General features: G+C 48.2%; 1 protein-coding gene across 1 annotated transcript in view; it reads right to left on the bottom strand.

Annotated features, from left to right (window-relative positions):
* Nucleotides 1–16,625, bottom strand: part of CDC42BPB (CDC42 binding protein kinase beta) — a 108,789-nt gene that overhangs the window by 48,730 nt on the left and 43,434 nt on the right. Inside the window, exons 3-5 of the mRNA XM_007455610.1 lie at nt 12,560–12,643; nt 9,951–10,046; nt 2,494–2,642 (exon numbers count right to left, since the gene is read on the bottom strand). Of these exons, the coding sequence (XP_007455672.1) occupies nt 2,494–2,642; nt 9,951–10,046; nt 12,560–12,643 (329 nt within the window). The remainder of the gene's footprint in view (nt 1–2,493; nt 2,643–9,950; nt 10,047–12,559; nt 12,644–16,625) is intronic.

Genomic DNA, 16,625 nt, shown 5'->3' with positions numbered 1-16,625 from the left:
GTGCTGATGAAACTCATTTACTTCTGGTCCCGCCAAATGCAGCCTCAACTTACATCCCCCTAAGACTGGGTAGGACTGACTTCCTGTATTACCTAACTTTGTGAACTTTCTAGCAAAAACGCAAAGCTTACTGTTTTCACTAGGTCACTCAAGCACTTAGTCTGAATATGGAGTTGACTTTGAGGGAAAAAAAGTTTTCGAATTATTTTAATGTTTCCTACCATATGCCCAGAAATTAAAAGATAGAGCAAAACTTCTACACAACCAATTAAGAAAATAAGGAGAAAGCTTCCTAATTAGGGAAAAACAGGAAAGAAAAAGCTATTCAAAAGGCAGTCAAATTAATTTCCCTGGAGCTCTGTGACAAATACAAAGACATTCATCTCTGTTGTGAATTAGGCAAAGTTCTCTCAAGAAGAGTATAAAATCTAATGTTGAAAACAACAACAACTGTTATAAAAGCAGGCATAACGACATTAAAGAAAACAGGAGAAAGAGGAAATGCCCTGTCCCAAACCTCATGGCCCTAAAAGCAGCAACCGCTATGGGGGGCAGCTCCCTGGGCTCGCCCATGACACGGGGACCTATGCACAGCGCCCTGGGCAGGAGCGTGTGGTCCCAGGCAAGCTGCCCCCCCACCCAGGGCAATGAGGTCACACTCTTGGCAGGACTTGAAGGGCTGTTACTTTGACACTGGGAGCCATTGCTACCCTCAGAGCAGGAGCTGCATCTGCTTAGGAAAATCCCTGACAGGCTCAGAGGCTCAGCCCGACCACAGTGCAAGGTCAGGGGACTCATGACAGCTGCAAACCTCTCGACGGCAACACTGAATTCCACACGGGATCATCTATCAGTCACGTATGTGAATGGAATTAAGATGCTCCTCTCAGAAAAATTATTTCACACACCTCCTTTTCCAGAAAGTGCTGGAGGATATGTGCCACCAAATCAAAAGAATAAACCAAGAAAGAGAAAGATACACGACTCAGAAAACAAGGGAGCCCATCCCAGGGAGACGGGAAGAGAACCTCTCCACTCAAAAAGAAACCTCACGATGAGAGCCACCAGAGCAGGAAGGCGTTGGGAAAGACAGAAGGGATGGATCCAGGAAGGTAGACCGAGGATTGCTGGTGTGTTTGAATGTACAGAGCTTTATAATTTGGTCGCGATATTTGGGGATAGTTAGTGGCAGCTACACAGAGAAGTAGCCAAAGAAAAAACAGTGCAATTATTAACTCCAGAGGAAACAAAACTTTATATAGGAGGTGTAACTATTTATACCACAAGGCTCATCTGTAATATTTACACAGTATATTATAAACACCAAACACTGATCTAACCAAAAGTTATTACATTTGACCCCTGAACAACACCAGGGCTGGGGTGCCAACCGCTGCGCAGTCGAAAATCTGAGTATAACTTCACAGTCGGCCCTCCATACCCGTGGGTCTACACCCACAGACCGTGTAGGACTGTATTATGTATTTAGTGAAAGAAATCTGAGTATAAGCGGACCCGTGTAGTTCAAACCCATGTTGTTCAAGGGCTAACTGTATTTTACTAACTGGGACCAGATGGGAGAGGGAAGTTTGAGAGTTTGTGTGGGAGACAGGGATGAGAGAGAGATGTACTTACTTGTGTCAAAGAGTCAAATCTCCATTTCGATAGACATGGTCTAAGACTTCCCCACCCACCACACAAAGTGAAACAGCAACAGAAGCCCGTTATTTAGAAATATGAAAGTAAACAGAAGAAACAAGTAAAAATTGTCCATCATTACCTATGGCAAGGGGCATCAGGGTGGGGGATGGCTGGAGACTCACGTTTTGTTATAAGCCCTGTACAACTATTTGAGTTTTTAAAGCTACTGCCGTGAAATATTTTGATAAAAATAAGTAAAACAGAACAAAACCAACAAAACCCCACCCAAACCCCACAGGATTAAAGCACTGTCTTAAATGGCAGAATGAGACTGACACAGAGGCACAGGCTGGCTGAGGCACTAAGGCGGCTGTCCTGGCAGGGGAGGGGGGAGGGCAGGAGGGGGCCCCCCACCCCCACCTGACGTGCAAGAGCAGTTACACTCACTCAACTCAAGTCCTTTATGATGCTGTGATGTGAGCCCCTCTCCTCAACCCAAGCCCCCTTTCCTGAGCGTTTTATGGGTGATTGAGGCATGAGCTCTGGGGGGTGGGCAGGGGAGAACATGAGCCAGTGGCAGGTAAATATCAAAAGACAAGGTGACTTCAGCTGACAGCAATTAGAGCGTCACAACAGTCACATAAAGCTGGGGTCTCCCTGGGAGCCAGGTGCTGGGGTATAAAGCAGCGACCTGGTAAGGCATCCTGCACCATGGCAGTCAAAGGGAGGACCCACTAACTGCACAACTTCCCTGCACAGCCTGGAACTGGGGTCCACAACTCAGGGGACTCTGAAAGGAATATCCTGACACATTAAAGGTGATTTCCATACAATATATAACAAGGTGATTACCTGTGCACGTAATGAAGCTGATGGATGGAATCAATAGCCAACACCATTTCACCAATGTAGAATCTTGCCATATCTTCTGGAAGCTTGTCCTCAAATTTACTGAGCAGGGTCAGTAAATCACCACCCACGTAATAATCCATGACTAAGTACTACAATTGGGAAGAGAAGGGCAGAGAAGACGACATTCAGTCACCACGAAACCTACCAACCAAAGGTCAGCTTCCACTGCAGGAGCTCTGGACTCCTCAAGTCCGGGTGGACGGCTTCCTGCTGTTCCTGTCATCCAGGACTTCCCCCCAGAACAAGGACCCTGATGGACCATAATGCTGCTGTAGTTGAGAACAGATTTCAGTAAATACTTATTTTTCTTGTCAATAAAATTTCTACCTGTACAACACAATCAGATGGTATCAATATAGAAGTCACATTCTATTTATAAACTGATGAAAGGACCACTGGTTTCTCTTTTTTTTTTTTTTGGATTTTATTTATTTTTATACAGCAGGTTCTTATTCATTATCTACTTTATATATATTAGTGTATGTATGTCAATCCCAACCTCCCACTTCATCCCACCACCCACGCCCCCACTCTCCCCCCTTGGTGTCCATAGAAGGGGACACCTGTGTCTCTATTTCTGCCTTGCAAACCGGTTCATCTGTACCATTTTTCTAGATTCCACATGTATGTGTTAATATATTTGTTTTTCTCTTTCTGACTTACTTCACTCTGTATGACAGTCTCTAGGTCCATCCATGTCTCTACAAATGACCAATTTTCGTTCCTTTTTATGGCTAAATAATATACAAGATATTGTTTTGTTTTGTTTTTTTTTTGCCACATCGGGCGGCATACAGGATCTTAGCTCCCCAACCAGGGATTGAACCTGCACCCTCTGCAATAGAGGCGCAGAGTCTTAACCACTGGGCCACCAGGGAAGCCCCTGAAAGGACTGCTGATTTCTTGATATCATTAAATCTTCCTATGTAAACTAGCAGTGTTATTATTTTTGATTTGTACAAATCATTTTTTCATATTCTTCAGAAATATTTTACCCCAATCCCCTTCATTTTTATTGAATGAAAGACTCTTTAAATTCTATAGTGCTTTACAATTTTCAAGTTTCACACACATGTTCTCATATAATCCCATAGAAACCCCCTTTTCAATTCCCTACCCCTATACTGCCCCTCTCCCTTCCCTCTCCCCAATGATAACCATTAGTTTGTTCTATATATCTGTGTCTGCTTCTTTTTTGTTATATTTACTAGTTTGTTGTATTTTTCAGATTCCACATATAAGTGATATCATACAATATTTGTCTTTCTCTGACTTATTTCACTTAGCATAATACCCTCCCACCCACCCATGTTGCTACAAATGGCAAAATTTCATTCTTTTTTATGGCTGAGTAGTATTCCATTACATATATGTTATATACATATATACATCTTCTTTATCCATTCATCTGTTGACGGATGCCTAGGATGGCAACTGCAAAAAAAAAAAAAAAAAGCTGCTATGAACATTGGGGTGCATATATCTTTTCAAATTAGTGTTTTTGGTGGGTTTTTTTCTTTTTGGATATATACCCAGGAGTGGAATTGCTGGGTCATATAGTAATTCTATTTTTAGTTTTTTGAGAAAATGCCATACTGTTCTCCATAGTGGCTGCACCAATTTACATTCTCACCACCAGTGTAGGAGGGATCCCTTTTCTCCACAACCTTGCCAACGTTTCGTTATTTGTGTTCTTTTGGATGACAGCCATTCTGACAGGTGTGAGGTGATATCTCACTGCGGTTTTGATTTGCATTTCCCTGATGATTAGCGATGGTGTGCATCTTTTCATGTTCCTGTTGGCCATCTGCATTTCCTCTTCAGAAAAATGTCTAATCAGTTCTTCTGCCCTTTTTTTTTAAAAACTTATTTATTTTGGCTGTGTTGGGTCTTCATTGCTGCATGTGGGCTTTCTTAGTTGCGGTGCGCGGGCTTCTCACTGCAGTGGCTTCTCTTGCTGCAGAGCACGGGCTCTAGGCGTGCGGGCTTCAGTATTTGCAGCACAGGGGCTCAGTAGTTGTGGCACGTGGGCTCTAGAGCACAGGCTCAGCAGTTGTGGCGCACGGGCTTAGTTGCTCCGCAGCATGTGGGATCTTCCCGGACCAGAAATCAAACCCGTGTCCCCTGCACTGGCAGGTGGATTCCTAACCACTGCGCCACCAGGGAAGTCCCTTCCGCCCATTTTTTAATCAGGTTAAAGAAGAATAAACAAAATAATAATATTTTCAAAATGTCTGAAGAAAAAAACAGAATGAAGTCCCATAACATATATTATAAAGAAATGAAAATTAAAATAGTTTTGTGTTGACTCACGCATATAGTGAGAGACTAATGAAATACAAAATTCAAATGGAAAATAAACGTATATGGAAATTTCACCTACAGTAAAGGCAGTAGAGCAAAGAGCAGATGCAGATTCACGGTGTCTCACTGAAGACCCCAGCCCACGAATAGGCAGCTGAGCCTCTGTCTCCCCAAGTGTCTGCTCCCCGAAGGGCTGGTGTTTCTACATATGCAGGGAGGATATTCAATGTTTGAGAAAGGGCATCTTGGGCTATGGTCTGACGGGTATCTCTGCTGGCTCAGCACATACTATATAACCTGTTCTCAGGGCCCGTGCTGCATTCCCCGGTGAGCTGAGCTGTCACTGCCATCAGTAAAGCTGTGTCACCTGCACCTGACCCGCTTTCTCTGCCCAGGAACCTCGGGAATGGCCACACCTCATTTGAGTGATTCCAGCAGTTGATGACCTGCCTGATTCCAACTCTGGGGGGGGACTTGACTCCCCCAGGGCCATGGGTGGTTAAGAGTCTGCGATCGGTCCACAGAGGGACCAAGCGTGTGGGGACGTGGGGGCAGGACATCCCAACACTTGGATACTCTTTGTCTAGACCACAAACTGGCACAGGCAGAAGATGCCAACTTCTCAAAAAAAAAAAAAAATGTGGAAATAACAAACATCCTTGATTATGAAAAAGAGATGATCTCCTTCTGAAGATATGCTAGAATGGAAACTTCCTGGACAGGAACTTTTTCTTTTTCTTTGTGAGAAATCCTCCCCCTCCAAAATTGGAAGGACTTTATAAATCATGTCAAGAGGCACACAGGAACCAGCATACGCAGAAGACGCCAACTCCTTTAGGAAAAAAAATATGTGGAGATGACAAACATCCTTGACTATGACAGACCATCTTCTTCAGAGCAAATGCTAAGATAATAACTGCCTAGATGGGGAAAATACATATATACACGTACATATATTTAATCAGTGGAAAAAATGACTGAAGGGTTCAACACTCCAGGAGGTGCTCTAAAAGCTAATGGCCCAAAGTGGAAGCACCAATAATACTCCATCAAGTTTTATGCGGTTTAAAACTATTTCCCCAGGTTCTCCTGCCACACGAAGAGGACACAGGACCAGAGAAGGGAGGTGAGTTACCTAAAATCACAAAACCAGCGGCTCTTATTAGAAAAACAGTTTCATGAACAAACTGAAAGGTAAGTTCCTATGGGTGCATCCCCACGAAGAGTCAGAGAATGCACTGCTGGAATAGAAACCAGAGCCCCAAGAGGGCAAAGGCCGAGGCGTTGGCTGTGCTCCACCAACAGCACTGGGCTGTCCCTTCGCTCAGCGCTCACGGGCCCGGGGCCAGCAGTGCTGGGCAGCCTTCCACTGGAAGACAGTCTTCTGCTGGAAGACAGCCCCTCTGGCTGCACCCTGAAGGCTACGGTGGAAGAGCCCCAGGGGCTGTGGAGACCCGATGGGGTCATCCCACCAGTCAGACAGAGACTGGCATAGCCAGAGTCAGGGCGGCAGCCAGCACTCCTACTGCTGGGGCTGCCGAGCAGAGACCGCAGGAGAAGTTGTTCCTCCCAGGAACCGCCCCCTTTGATGCTTTTAAGAGATGGGTGCTCTGGTCTGAGCAGTTAACTTTTAACCAATGAACAGAGAGAGGAAATCCCACTCCCCGATGACTCAGCCGGAGAGACAATCCTTTAGTATTATGGAGACCCTAGTACTAAGAGCTACCGTTCGTGGTGTAACTATGATGTGCTGTGCCTTCAGGTTCTACGACTTACGGCCACCATCACTGTTAATCCTCAAGACAGCCCTGGCCACAGCTACCATCACTGTTCATCCTCAAAACAGCCCTGGCCACAGCTACTGTCATGACCGCGGTTTACAGGTAAGGAAAGGAGGCTTGATGACGCGGCCTAAGTCACCCAGCTAGCAAGTGGCAGAGCTAGGATGTGATCCCAGGCAACTGGACTCCAGGCCCTTGGTCTTAAATAAGGCATAGCGTCTCCTGGGAGAGGGCAGCCATCAGCCTGTGGCCGGGCCTGTCTAAGGAGGAAAGCCTTCCCTGCAGATCCCTGTTCTCAACAGCCCTCCCATTCTGCCTCAGAACTCAGCTTTCAAGACTCACCTCACTCGACCCCTCCGCTGAGAAACCTTCCTGATCTCCCTGTCCCCTCCTGCCCAACGGCAGCCACAGCCGGGCCTCCCACCCTGGCCTCCTGGCACTGTCGCCCATCCCTTCCACCCAAGAGTGGCTTCTACGGGCAGGAGTCCTGTTGCTCCCACACCTGGCACAACTCCGGTCACACAGACGACTCTCAAAGGACGTCTGCTCATTCACTCTCTCAATAACAAACTTGTCGGCACCCGCTAGGTGACAGGTCCCTCCTCCATGGGGCTGACATCACGTGGGGGGAGGTGAACACAGGAATTCAGAGTGACGGAACCAGGAAGAAAACCCAACTGTAGGTGTGGGAGGGCCCGACTGGCGGCTCCCGCACACGGACACCGCGAGGACCCAGGCCCGGGGGTCTGAAGGGCAGGAGGAAGCCGGCTGGGCCAGGGTCACCTTCCAGACAAAGGGACCGAGAGGAGCAGGAACGTGGGCCCTGGAGACACGGGAACCGGTGACTGGGGCAGAGCGCGGCGAGTGCGGATGGGCTGAGGCCAGGCCCCGCGGGCCACTGCGGGGACGTCGGGCTCCACTCTGAGAACCACGAGAAGCAGCACCCTGCTCCACGATTATAGCTTCCTCTGGCTGCCCTGTGCAGGGCAGACTCGAAGGGGAGGGACGAGAGCAGGACCAGAGAGGGGCCCGGCAGGAGGCGAGGGTGACAGCGCTGGGGAGGGTGGGCAGAACGACAGCTGGGCAGAGCGCAGGTAATCCGGGGGAGCAGACCACAGCACCTGCGGACGGACACGCGGGTGAAGGAGAGTCGGGTGCCCCTAAAGAAAACAGTGGGAGTGAGGCAAGCGCCGCATCTAGCGGAGCTCAACGGTTTCCCTGTCCACCTAGAAATCTGAAAAGAAAAACAAAAGTGTATCACAGCGGTGCCAAATACGATTGATGGGCTCCTGGAAAACAAGTTTACAAGAAGAGTAACCTGCAAAGGCTGATAAGGCAGGCAAGTAGAAACGTATTTTTGGAATAAGAGAACGCTACCAATTATGTCCCCTGTCACATAACGCAGAATCCTGACTTGAGTCAATAAGGCAACACCCTTTTAGTTACTGGTGAAACAAGTTTAATTTTTACGAAACGCCCAGTCTAGATACCCACGGTAGCAACTCTAACACAAGCGGGCTCTGTGGGGCGGGCTCCGTGTCACGAAAGACCCCTCACCCCGCTGCACCCTGCGCCCCAGCGGCACTCAGGCCGCCCACTTCCCGCCTCATTCCTCCTCACCTCCTCCCCGCAGGCCAGTGACTGCCCCTAAAAACGCCACTCGTGGGTGGCAGAGGCAGGAGCCAAACCTGGTCTTGCAGACCCGTGTTCACGAACTAGGAAGGGCCAGGGCTCCTGTCATCCTTCTCTCCGCAGTCTTCACCGTACGTCTGATTGGGGAGCTCCCTAACTCAAGGAGATGCTCCATCACCGGGATTCCTTACCGGCTGTCCTAACTCAGAATAAGCTGGCAACACGCTACGCTGACTGCAGGGAAACTATCTGAAACGAAAAAAGTTGTCTTCCTTCTGTGCAGTCCCAGACTAGCATTCCTTAGAGACTTCATTCAGTTCTTATCAAAATAGGAAGTGAACTGGAGACAGTCCACTCAACGCAGGGACACTGGTCCCGGAAGCAACGGGTTATGGAGAGATGGCCCCGGGGCAGGAGGACTCTGCTCTCAGCCAGAGGGAGGGCACCGCGCACCACCTCCTGCCAGAGGGGCCCGGGCTGGGCCTGGCACAATCCCTGTATCTGTGTGATAAGCTTGGACAAATGACTTCCTCCCTCCTTGGCCCAGACCCCATTCATAAAATGGTGAAAACTCATGAATGCCTAACTCACTTGGCCACTGGGAAGACTGACCGCGATAACCCATAGGCTGTGCTCAATAAACCCCAGCTGCCCCTTCCATCAAAACACGTATTTTTTTAATCTAAGTAAAGAATATAACAAACTATTTTACCTAATCCTAGACTACTGTATCTAAGGGATTTCTCTGATGTCTGTAAGAGATTATTTTAATATAAATAAGAGAAATCCTCCATGACTCCACTTGTTGTAAGCAAATGGAGCCCACTACTGAGAGTGAACTTACAAGTCAGCTGTTCTCGAGAACACAGCCGAGGCCCCTGCCTTCGAAGCCCCGTGCGGCCACTGCTGGGGAAACATGCCAGCTGTGCCCCGGCCAGAGGAGCTGGGCTGAGACCGGCTTCCCTGAGGTCTGCCCAGGCCCCGTCTACCCAGAGCTCCACGGTGCGGACAGTCTTAGGTTTAGGCAAACCTGGAAAGTCATTCTCAGAGTTAGAAGTCCTAACAAAGCAGTCGTGAGTCACTCGGCCTGAGCCAAAAGTCTGGTTTCCCTTTCACTCACAACTGGTTGTCTCGCATCTGTTCTACTAGGCGTCCGAGAGCAATTCTACCCACACATGTGAATCACAAAGCTCATTAGCCTACACTGCAAGTGAGCCCCAGCTCCAGTCAGAACAGGTGACAAGAACAAGGGGACCAAGAGTCACCCCAAAACCTGTGTCAGCGGCTCCAGCGGGGAGGGCTGCAAACCAGCACGTGCCACCCGACCCGGCCGTCAGGGAAACGTGGCAGAAACACCCACTCGGTTAAAGGGTCAAACATTTTAAATCCCCACAGCAATTTCTTATTCTTTTTCGTAATTCAAGATAGAAAATGTTTTAAACCCCCAGTTTATAATAATCCAAGTGAATAAAATAAGCACCTTATCTAGTGATTAGAGGAAAAAGTCCACCTGATGATTACATGAAAACAAACCCTCAGTTCTATCTGTCAAATATACATTTAGGCAACAACAGTTCCAAAGTGTCTCACTCATTTTTTAGTGGCAGCACAAAGGAATCGAAACACTTCAGTGAGATGCCATTTGATAGAGTCCTTAAGTTCTTGGTGACCCACACCTACCAGGTAATTTTCATCCTGAAAGGCATAGTGCAGTGTGGTGATCCACTGACAGTCCCCATTCACCAGCACATCGCGTTCTTCCCGGAAACAGGCCGTCTGTAAAGAATTGGGGAGAAAGTCGGTCTGTGTCCATCGGGAAAGTACCCTGCAGAGCACAGTCCCAAGCAGATAGAGGCTCTGGAGACAGTGTCCCCTGTCTTCTGGGACGCAGGGACCCAGGCGCACCACTGCCTCCCAGTGGGGCTCCTGGCACCAGCTGAACCTCAGCTCTCTCCTGCTCCTGCAGCCCGACCCTCACCCCGGTGCACCAAGGGCCGCTGAGAACTCACCTCCCCACCTGGGGCTCGCACCCACCCTCCCACACACGCCGCTTCCAGGACCAGCATGCCAGGTTCACCCCAGCTCACACGTGCATTTCAGCTACAGCTTCTGAGCTGCCCCCCATTCCAGTGTCGCCGACTTCTCGGGGTAGCCTGTGGTGTGGCTGCCCCTCATGTCCCGTCCCCTCCAACCCACCCCCATTGCAGGACTACAGTTCAGAAGCCACACGGCTGGCCGGACAGGGCACAAACCTGCTTACTGATCTGAGTTACAGATCTGGGTCAGTTATTTTCAAGAAATGTGATTTATTTACAGTATACTGATGCACACGATCCTAACAGGATTCTACTATGAAGATCCATGGCCTGTAGCACACGGGCAAAAGGCCGTCTTTTAGGCTGCTGTGGGTTTTTTTTTTTTTTTAAGAGCTTTAATACACAGGTAGAATCTGTATTTAAAAGGAACTAGGTCTTTGGCATAATTATAATAACACGTCCTCTTTCGTGACCACAGAAGATTTTAACTCCTCCTTGTATTTCCAACTTGCAAAGCTTAAGAAAGGTAACAGCACCCCTAGAGGAGGGTTTGCGCACACAGCACCGCAGCAAGCTCTCCACCTGTTCTCTCAGGGAGTGAGATATGTATATGTTGACATCAAAGAATGTTGGATAAAAATAATATAGTTTTTGAGTGAAAAATATATGTGGCAAAAGTATGCTCAAGAGATCCCATAATACTATACATGCATAGAAAATAAATTAAAAGAATTTTAACACCAAACTATTAACAGTAGTTATATCTGGCAGTGGGCTGTCACTTTTTATTTATGTCTTTTACATTGTTTCAATTGTTTTTTTGGGTTTTTTTGCGGTACGCGGGCCTCTCACTGTCGTGCCTCTCCCATTGCGGAGCACAGGCTCCGGACGCGCAGGCTCAGCGACCATGGCTCACGGGCCCAGCCGATCTGCGGCATGTGGGCTCTTCCCGGACCGGGGCACGAACCAGTGTCCCCTGCATCAGCAGGCGGACACTCGACCACTGCGCCACCAGGGAAGCCCTCTTTTCTAAACTTTTAAAAAGAGTTTTTTTCTTTTGAAAACGGGATTGAGGTAGATGTGTCCCGTTCTCCTAACTGAAGCAGACGAGAGAACTTAACAACATCCAGATATGCAGAGACAGTGGTTCTGAAACTACCATGGCCCCCAGACCACAGGCCTGGGGAAGGGGCAGCAGAAAGAAAACCTGAGTCCTGGGGCCGGGGCCAGCCCAGAAGCCCCAGTGTCTGGAACACTGTTTCCACCAGATTCTGATCCACATCCTCAAGTGCCTACCTAACAACATTCAGCATAAAGCCCGTTCTTAAACCGGGATTGCCAGTATGGTTCCCACAGAGAGGAAATATACATACTGTTCAGTAGTTTTAAGAGCAGATAAACTTTCTAATGTTTTTTTTTTATGACCAAAAAAATAAAGAACTAAAAGCCCAGCATGGTCTACAAGTTATGAACTTTGCTCTGGAGCTCAGAAAGGACAAAGCCAGGAGGCTGATGGCAACGTGCCCTTGGAAAGGAAGGACCCTTGGCTCCGAGGTGAATGTGAAATGGAGGAACATACAGGGCGGGCGGTACAGACACTGGGAGGCAGTGGAGGTGAGTCTGGCAAGGACCAGAGGGAGAACCTGTGTCTCAGTGGGGACTGGGCGTGGGGCTGGGGAGAGCGGGGCTGGAGGCACGAAACAGCCGCCACAGGGATGGACGAAGAAGAAAGCAAAAGCGGGTCAGAGGCTGCCATGCAGCAGCCATCTACTTTTATTTATAATCTTCACTCCCCTCGAGGAGAGAATACAAAACATTTCCAAATTCAGTAATTCCTTCTGCAGAGGGAGCAGAATTGAGATAAATGCCTGAAGGGTTTTGTTTTGTTTTTTGGGTTTTTTTGGCCATGCCACAGGCATGCAGGATTCTAGTTCTCCGACCAGGGATCGAACCCAGGCCCCTTGCAGTAGAAGTGTGGAGCCTTAACCACTGGACCGCCAGGGAAGTCCCTCCATGGAGGTTTTTAACTGCCCCTGCAGACACAGCTGAGGGGGAGCTTGTGAGCAGGACACCTGGTAATGAGTCAACACCAAGGCAGACGGCACTGGGAGGGGGCTGAGGTCCTGTTGACAAAGAGCGGCCTGCTCTTGTCAAGGAAGGAAGGCCCAGATGTGGTCTTACCCAGCTGGGCTTCATCACCCCTTTCCGTGTATATAAACCCGTTTACTTATTTATTTAATGCTCCACACTTACCTCTGCTCTTTTAAGCATCTCCCACTTGTTGAGGATTTTCATGGCATATATGCGTTCAGTGTTCTTCATTTTGACAACAGCAACCTGCCACACAAATGGGAGTTTAACAAAAATTTAGTTAACGGAACACAAAAGGTCAGCACATTTCATATAACTACAGGGAAATCTTAATTGCCTGGAAACCCTGGAAAATGACCTGTTAAGGAAAGTAAAGTTTTCTATGTGAATAAAGGATTTGCTCTTTTAAGCAACAAAACTTGATTTTAACTACACTGCAGCTTGAATGATCTCACCTGCTCAGTCCGAAATGCCTCAGTGCTGAGCACCGGTGCACATGGGGGTCTGCTGGCCTCTACTTTGGGGTGTCTGGGGATTTTCACGGTACTGGCTTTTGAAGTTCGTCAGTGGCTCCCAAGCTCCCCTCCTGCATTCAACGGCTCCATGCCCGCTCACGCCTACCCGCCTCCACCGATGCCTGTGTCCACCTCTCATGCCCACAGCCAGCCTTTGCACGTACCCGGGCTTAACTCCGGGATCTTTTCTTCACTGTGTTGGTGAGTATCTAGGGAGGCTCTGGAGTGTAACTTGGGCAAATTCACTTCTTTGTGCCTCAGTTTCTACAACTAGAATGGATAACAGCAGGACTGCCCTAAGATTGCTGTGCGGATCAAATGAGTCAACACGGTTAACGTGCTCAGAATGGTCAGGCACATAGTTATTAGCCCTTAGTGTGCTGGCTGTCAGCCATATTCTTCAAGGTACAACTCAAATGCCACCTCTTCCAGGAAGTCCTCTTGGGACTCCTGGTCTTCATCAAATTTCAAATGAACGCTTCCATTACTACCAACACCAGATGTGATGTCTGCACCATCATATGGTACATCCTACCCTATATAAATCAGTCATTCGTTGACCTAAGTCCCCTTCACAAAACCATAAGCAGTGATAATAACTTCTGAGCCTTTCTGCTGCCAATGGCAGGCAGCCACACAGCAGGGTTGGAACAAAGAGTTCTAAGAGTGAATGACTTACTTCCTTACTTTCTGAACACCACCACCACACAACAACATCGTTGAAGTGACCATGAGAGCTGACACTCACGGATCACTTCCCATGCCCGGAGCTGTGCCAAGCAATGGACCTGCACCCTCTCAGCTAATCGTCTCCAGAGCCCTAGATGGTGGCTATTTCTAATATCCTTACTTTACAGATGTGAAATCTGAGGCCCAGAGGGGTTAAACAACATGCCTAAGAAGCGGCAGAGGCTCATCCTCAGGCGCGTGCCTTTTAGGACTGTATTATACTGACCGTCATAATTAGATATAACCCTCCCGGAGCCTGATGACGGCAGGCAGGGCTGGGAGTCCACCACGAATGTGCCCTGATGTGGCCCCAGAGCCTGCAGATGGTCAGAGGCACCTACCCTCCTCTGCAGGGCTCCCAGCCAGGGCCCCCTGCCCACAAGTACACGGAGATCACCCTCCAGCCATCGCCCTCAATCACCCCTCTCACTGCCACTCCATGGCACGCCACACCTAAGCTGCTGTCTATTCGCTACGGTCTTAGAAACCACTGAACAAACTCGCTACGACTCTGATTAAATTAAAAATAAATGGTGCGTAAATAAAGGCTTTGTGGGCTCTCCGACATGTCTAAGAACAAGAATTCTGGGCACACACTCTGTCATCATGTTACAAGTGTCTATTTCTTCCTGGGAATTAGCTATAATCTAGATAGGTGAGATATCAGAGTTAAAAAGAAAAAAGCCACATAGTAGTTACTACACAAAAGGTCTAACTTGGCGAGAATAGTAGAGTTGTTAACCTTTGAGGAAAATAATGAAATTCTGAAAATGACGAGCCTCATGAATGATCCAGATCTTGCTGGAAATGAGACGCAGAACACAGGAAACTTGATTTCTTTACAAGAGGCCTATTAGGCACAGACCATTTCCAGAAAACACGCAAGATGGCTCTGATAAAATACGTAGAAGGAAAAAGAATGTATCTGTCCATGGAAAACATGTATCAAACCAAGAATATGTAGACAAGGACCTCCCTGGTGGCGCAGTGGTTAAGAATCTGCCTGCCAATGCAGCGGACAAGGTTTCGATTCCTGGTCCGGGAAGTTCCCAAATACCGCGGAGCAACTAAGCCCGTGCACCACAACTACTGAAGCCCGCGCGCCTAGAGCTCGTGCTCCACAAGGGAAGCCACCGCAATGAGAAGCCCGCGTACCACAATCAAGACCCAACGCAGCCAAAAAAAAATAAGTAGACAAGTAAAATTTAATGTAAAAAACCCAAAAACAACAAACCTTCTCTATTGTACAACGACCTATAAAAGAAATAATTTTAGAGAATCTTGTTTGGTTTACCAGAAGCTTCTTCCTAGCCAAAAACTTAGTCTGAATTCCTTCAAAGAGAGATGATAATCCTACAAATCTCCCCAAAATTGGACACTTAAGTAAAGAAATACAAATCAAAATAATTTTACAAAACATTAATAAGTGATTCTGGAACACAACAATTAAGTATAATACCTGATGCTAGCCCAGATCCAGTACAAGAGGGAAAAGGTAAAACAAAGAACATCACTGGGCCAAACTGGTATAAGACAGCAGACTGGATAAAAAGTGTTCTACCAGCTCTAAATTTAAGTTTATGAAGTTATGTCAAAGACCATCCCTATCAGAACAGGAACTAAAGTATTAGGGGTAGAGGGTCTTGCTTGATGTAAGCAACTTACCCACAGTGGTTCAGTAAAAATTACACACACACACACACACACACACACACACACACACACGGAGGGAGGGAGGGAGCAAGCTCAAGCGAGAGCAGCACAGCTATAATATGATCAAGAAAATGTGATAAAATGCTAACAAAAGGGAAGTTGGGTAAAGGGTTAGACTGTTTTTGAACCACTGTATTCATACAACTGTTATGTTAATTTGAAACCGTTTCTAAACAAAACTTTCAAAGCTTTGTTTCTTTAAGTCATTCTAGGAACAAGAGAGATGGCAGGGCACAGTGTCTGGACACGCAGGCCTTGGGTCACGCAGGTGGGGTTCAAGGGGCGCCCCCACAGCCCGCCCTGGGGCCAGGCCCCCCGCTCCGGGCTTGACTTCTCATCTTGCCAGTGGGCCTGCGGTGTAGCCAGTGGCCGCAAGGCTTGCAGGCGCTCGAGGCCTGGGTTGCCCAGCACGCAGTCATTTGCGGGGAGCTGCTGTCACGCCGAAAGCATGGCCCTGGGCACCGCACCCCGGTAGCTGAGGAACGAGCCTCCAGAAGGGTGCCAGGGTCTTAGGAACTTGCTGGGCCGCTGTCCCCGAGACGCTGAGGGGAGGACGAAGGTGTTCTCAAAGCCACTGTGCTCCAGAAAAAGGGCAATGCCCCAGGACTCCAATCCTTGTTTGAATAATAATCTAGAAACATTTTGCTAAACTCTGCTAAGGTGAGGGAGAGGAGGGTATGAGGATGAGAGACGGGGCTCGCCACAGAGCGTGGGGCTGGGGTCTGATCTGAGGCCAGGGCAGTTTCCAAGGAAGAAATGGGGGCACAACACACAACTGCCCACATTCACTCAGGCAGGCGAGAGCTTTCTCACTCGAGTATTTTGAAAGCATTTTCGTAGGAATGTTTTCTTTTGGTGTATTCTACTGAAGCCCCACAAATAAAGTAGGGCTGTCATCAGGTGCTGGTAGCAGAAGAATCACCAAAATATTGAGATGTTTCCAAAGACAGATCACAGGCCGGGTTTCCGCTCATGAGCTACTTCAGAACAAAGCAGCTATCTCGTTAAACTCCTGCTTTGCTTTTCTCCACGTATATTTTGCCCAGTATGAAGTGTACACCGTGCACAACAAATGCTGTCTCCCACTCTGCAGCACTTTAGAGTCACGTCCAGCAGGGCTGTGCTGGACAGAGAACACGCGCTGCTGGACATGACACAGAGCATCTCATTAACCCACACGCACAGCTCCGCAGCCTGGGAGAGCCACAGGCAAAACCTAAGGCAGGAGGGGCAGCAGCTCCAGGCCGGAGCAGGGGAGTTGGCGGGGGGGG

Source organism: Lipotes vexillifer, unplaced genomic scaffold (assembly GCF_000442215.2).
Source record: "Lipotes vexillifer unplaced genomic scaffold, Lipotes_vexillifer_v1.1 scaffold584, whole genome shotgun sequence".
In the NCBI taxonomy this organism is placed as follows: Eukaryota; Metazoa; Chordata; class Mammalia; order Artiodactyla; family Lipotidae; genus Lipotes; species Lipotes vexillifer.
Note: the sequence above shows the minus strand (reverse complement) of the source record. Positions and strands in the feature narration are given on the sequence as shown.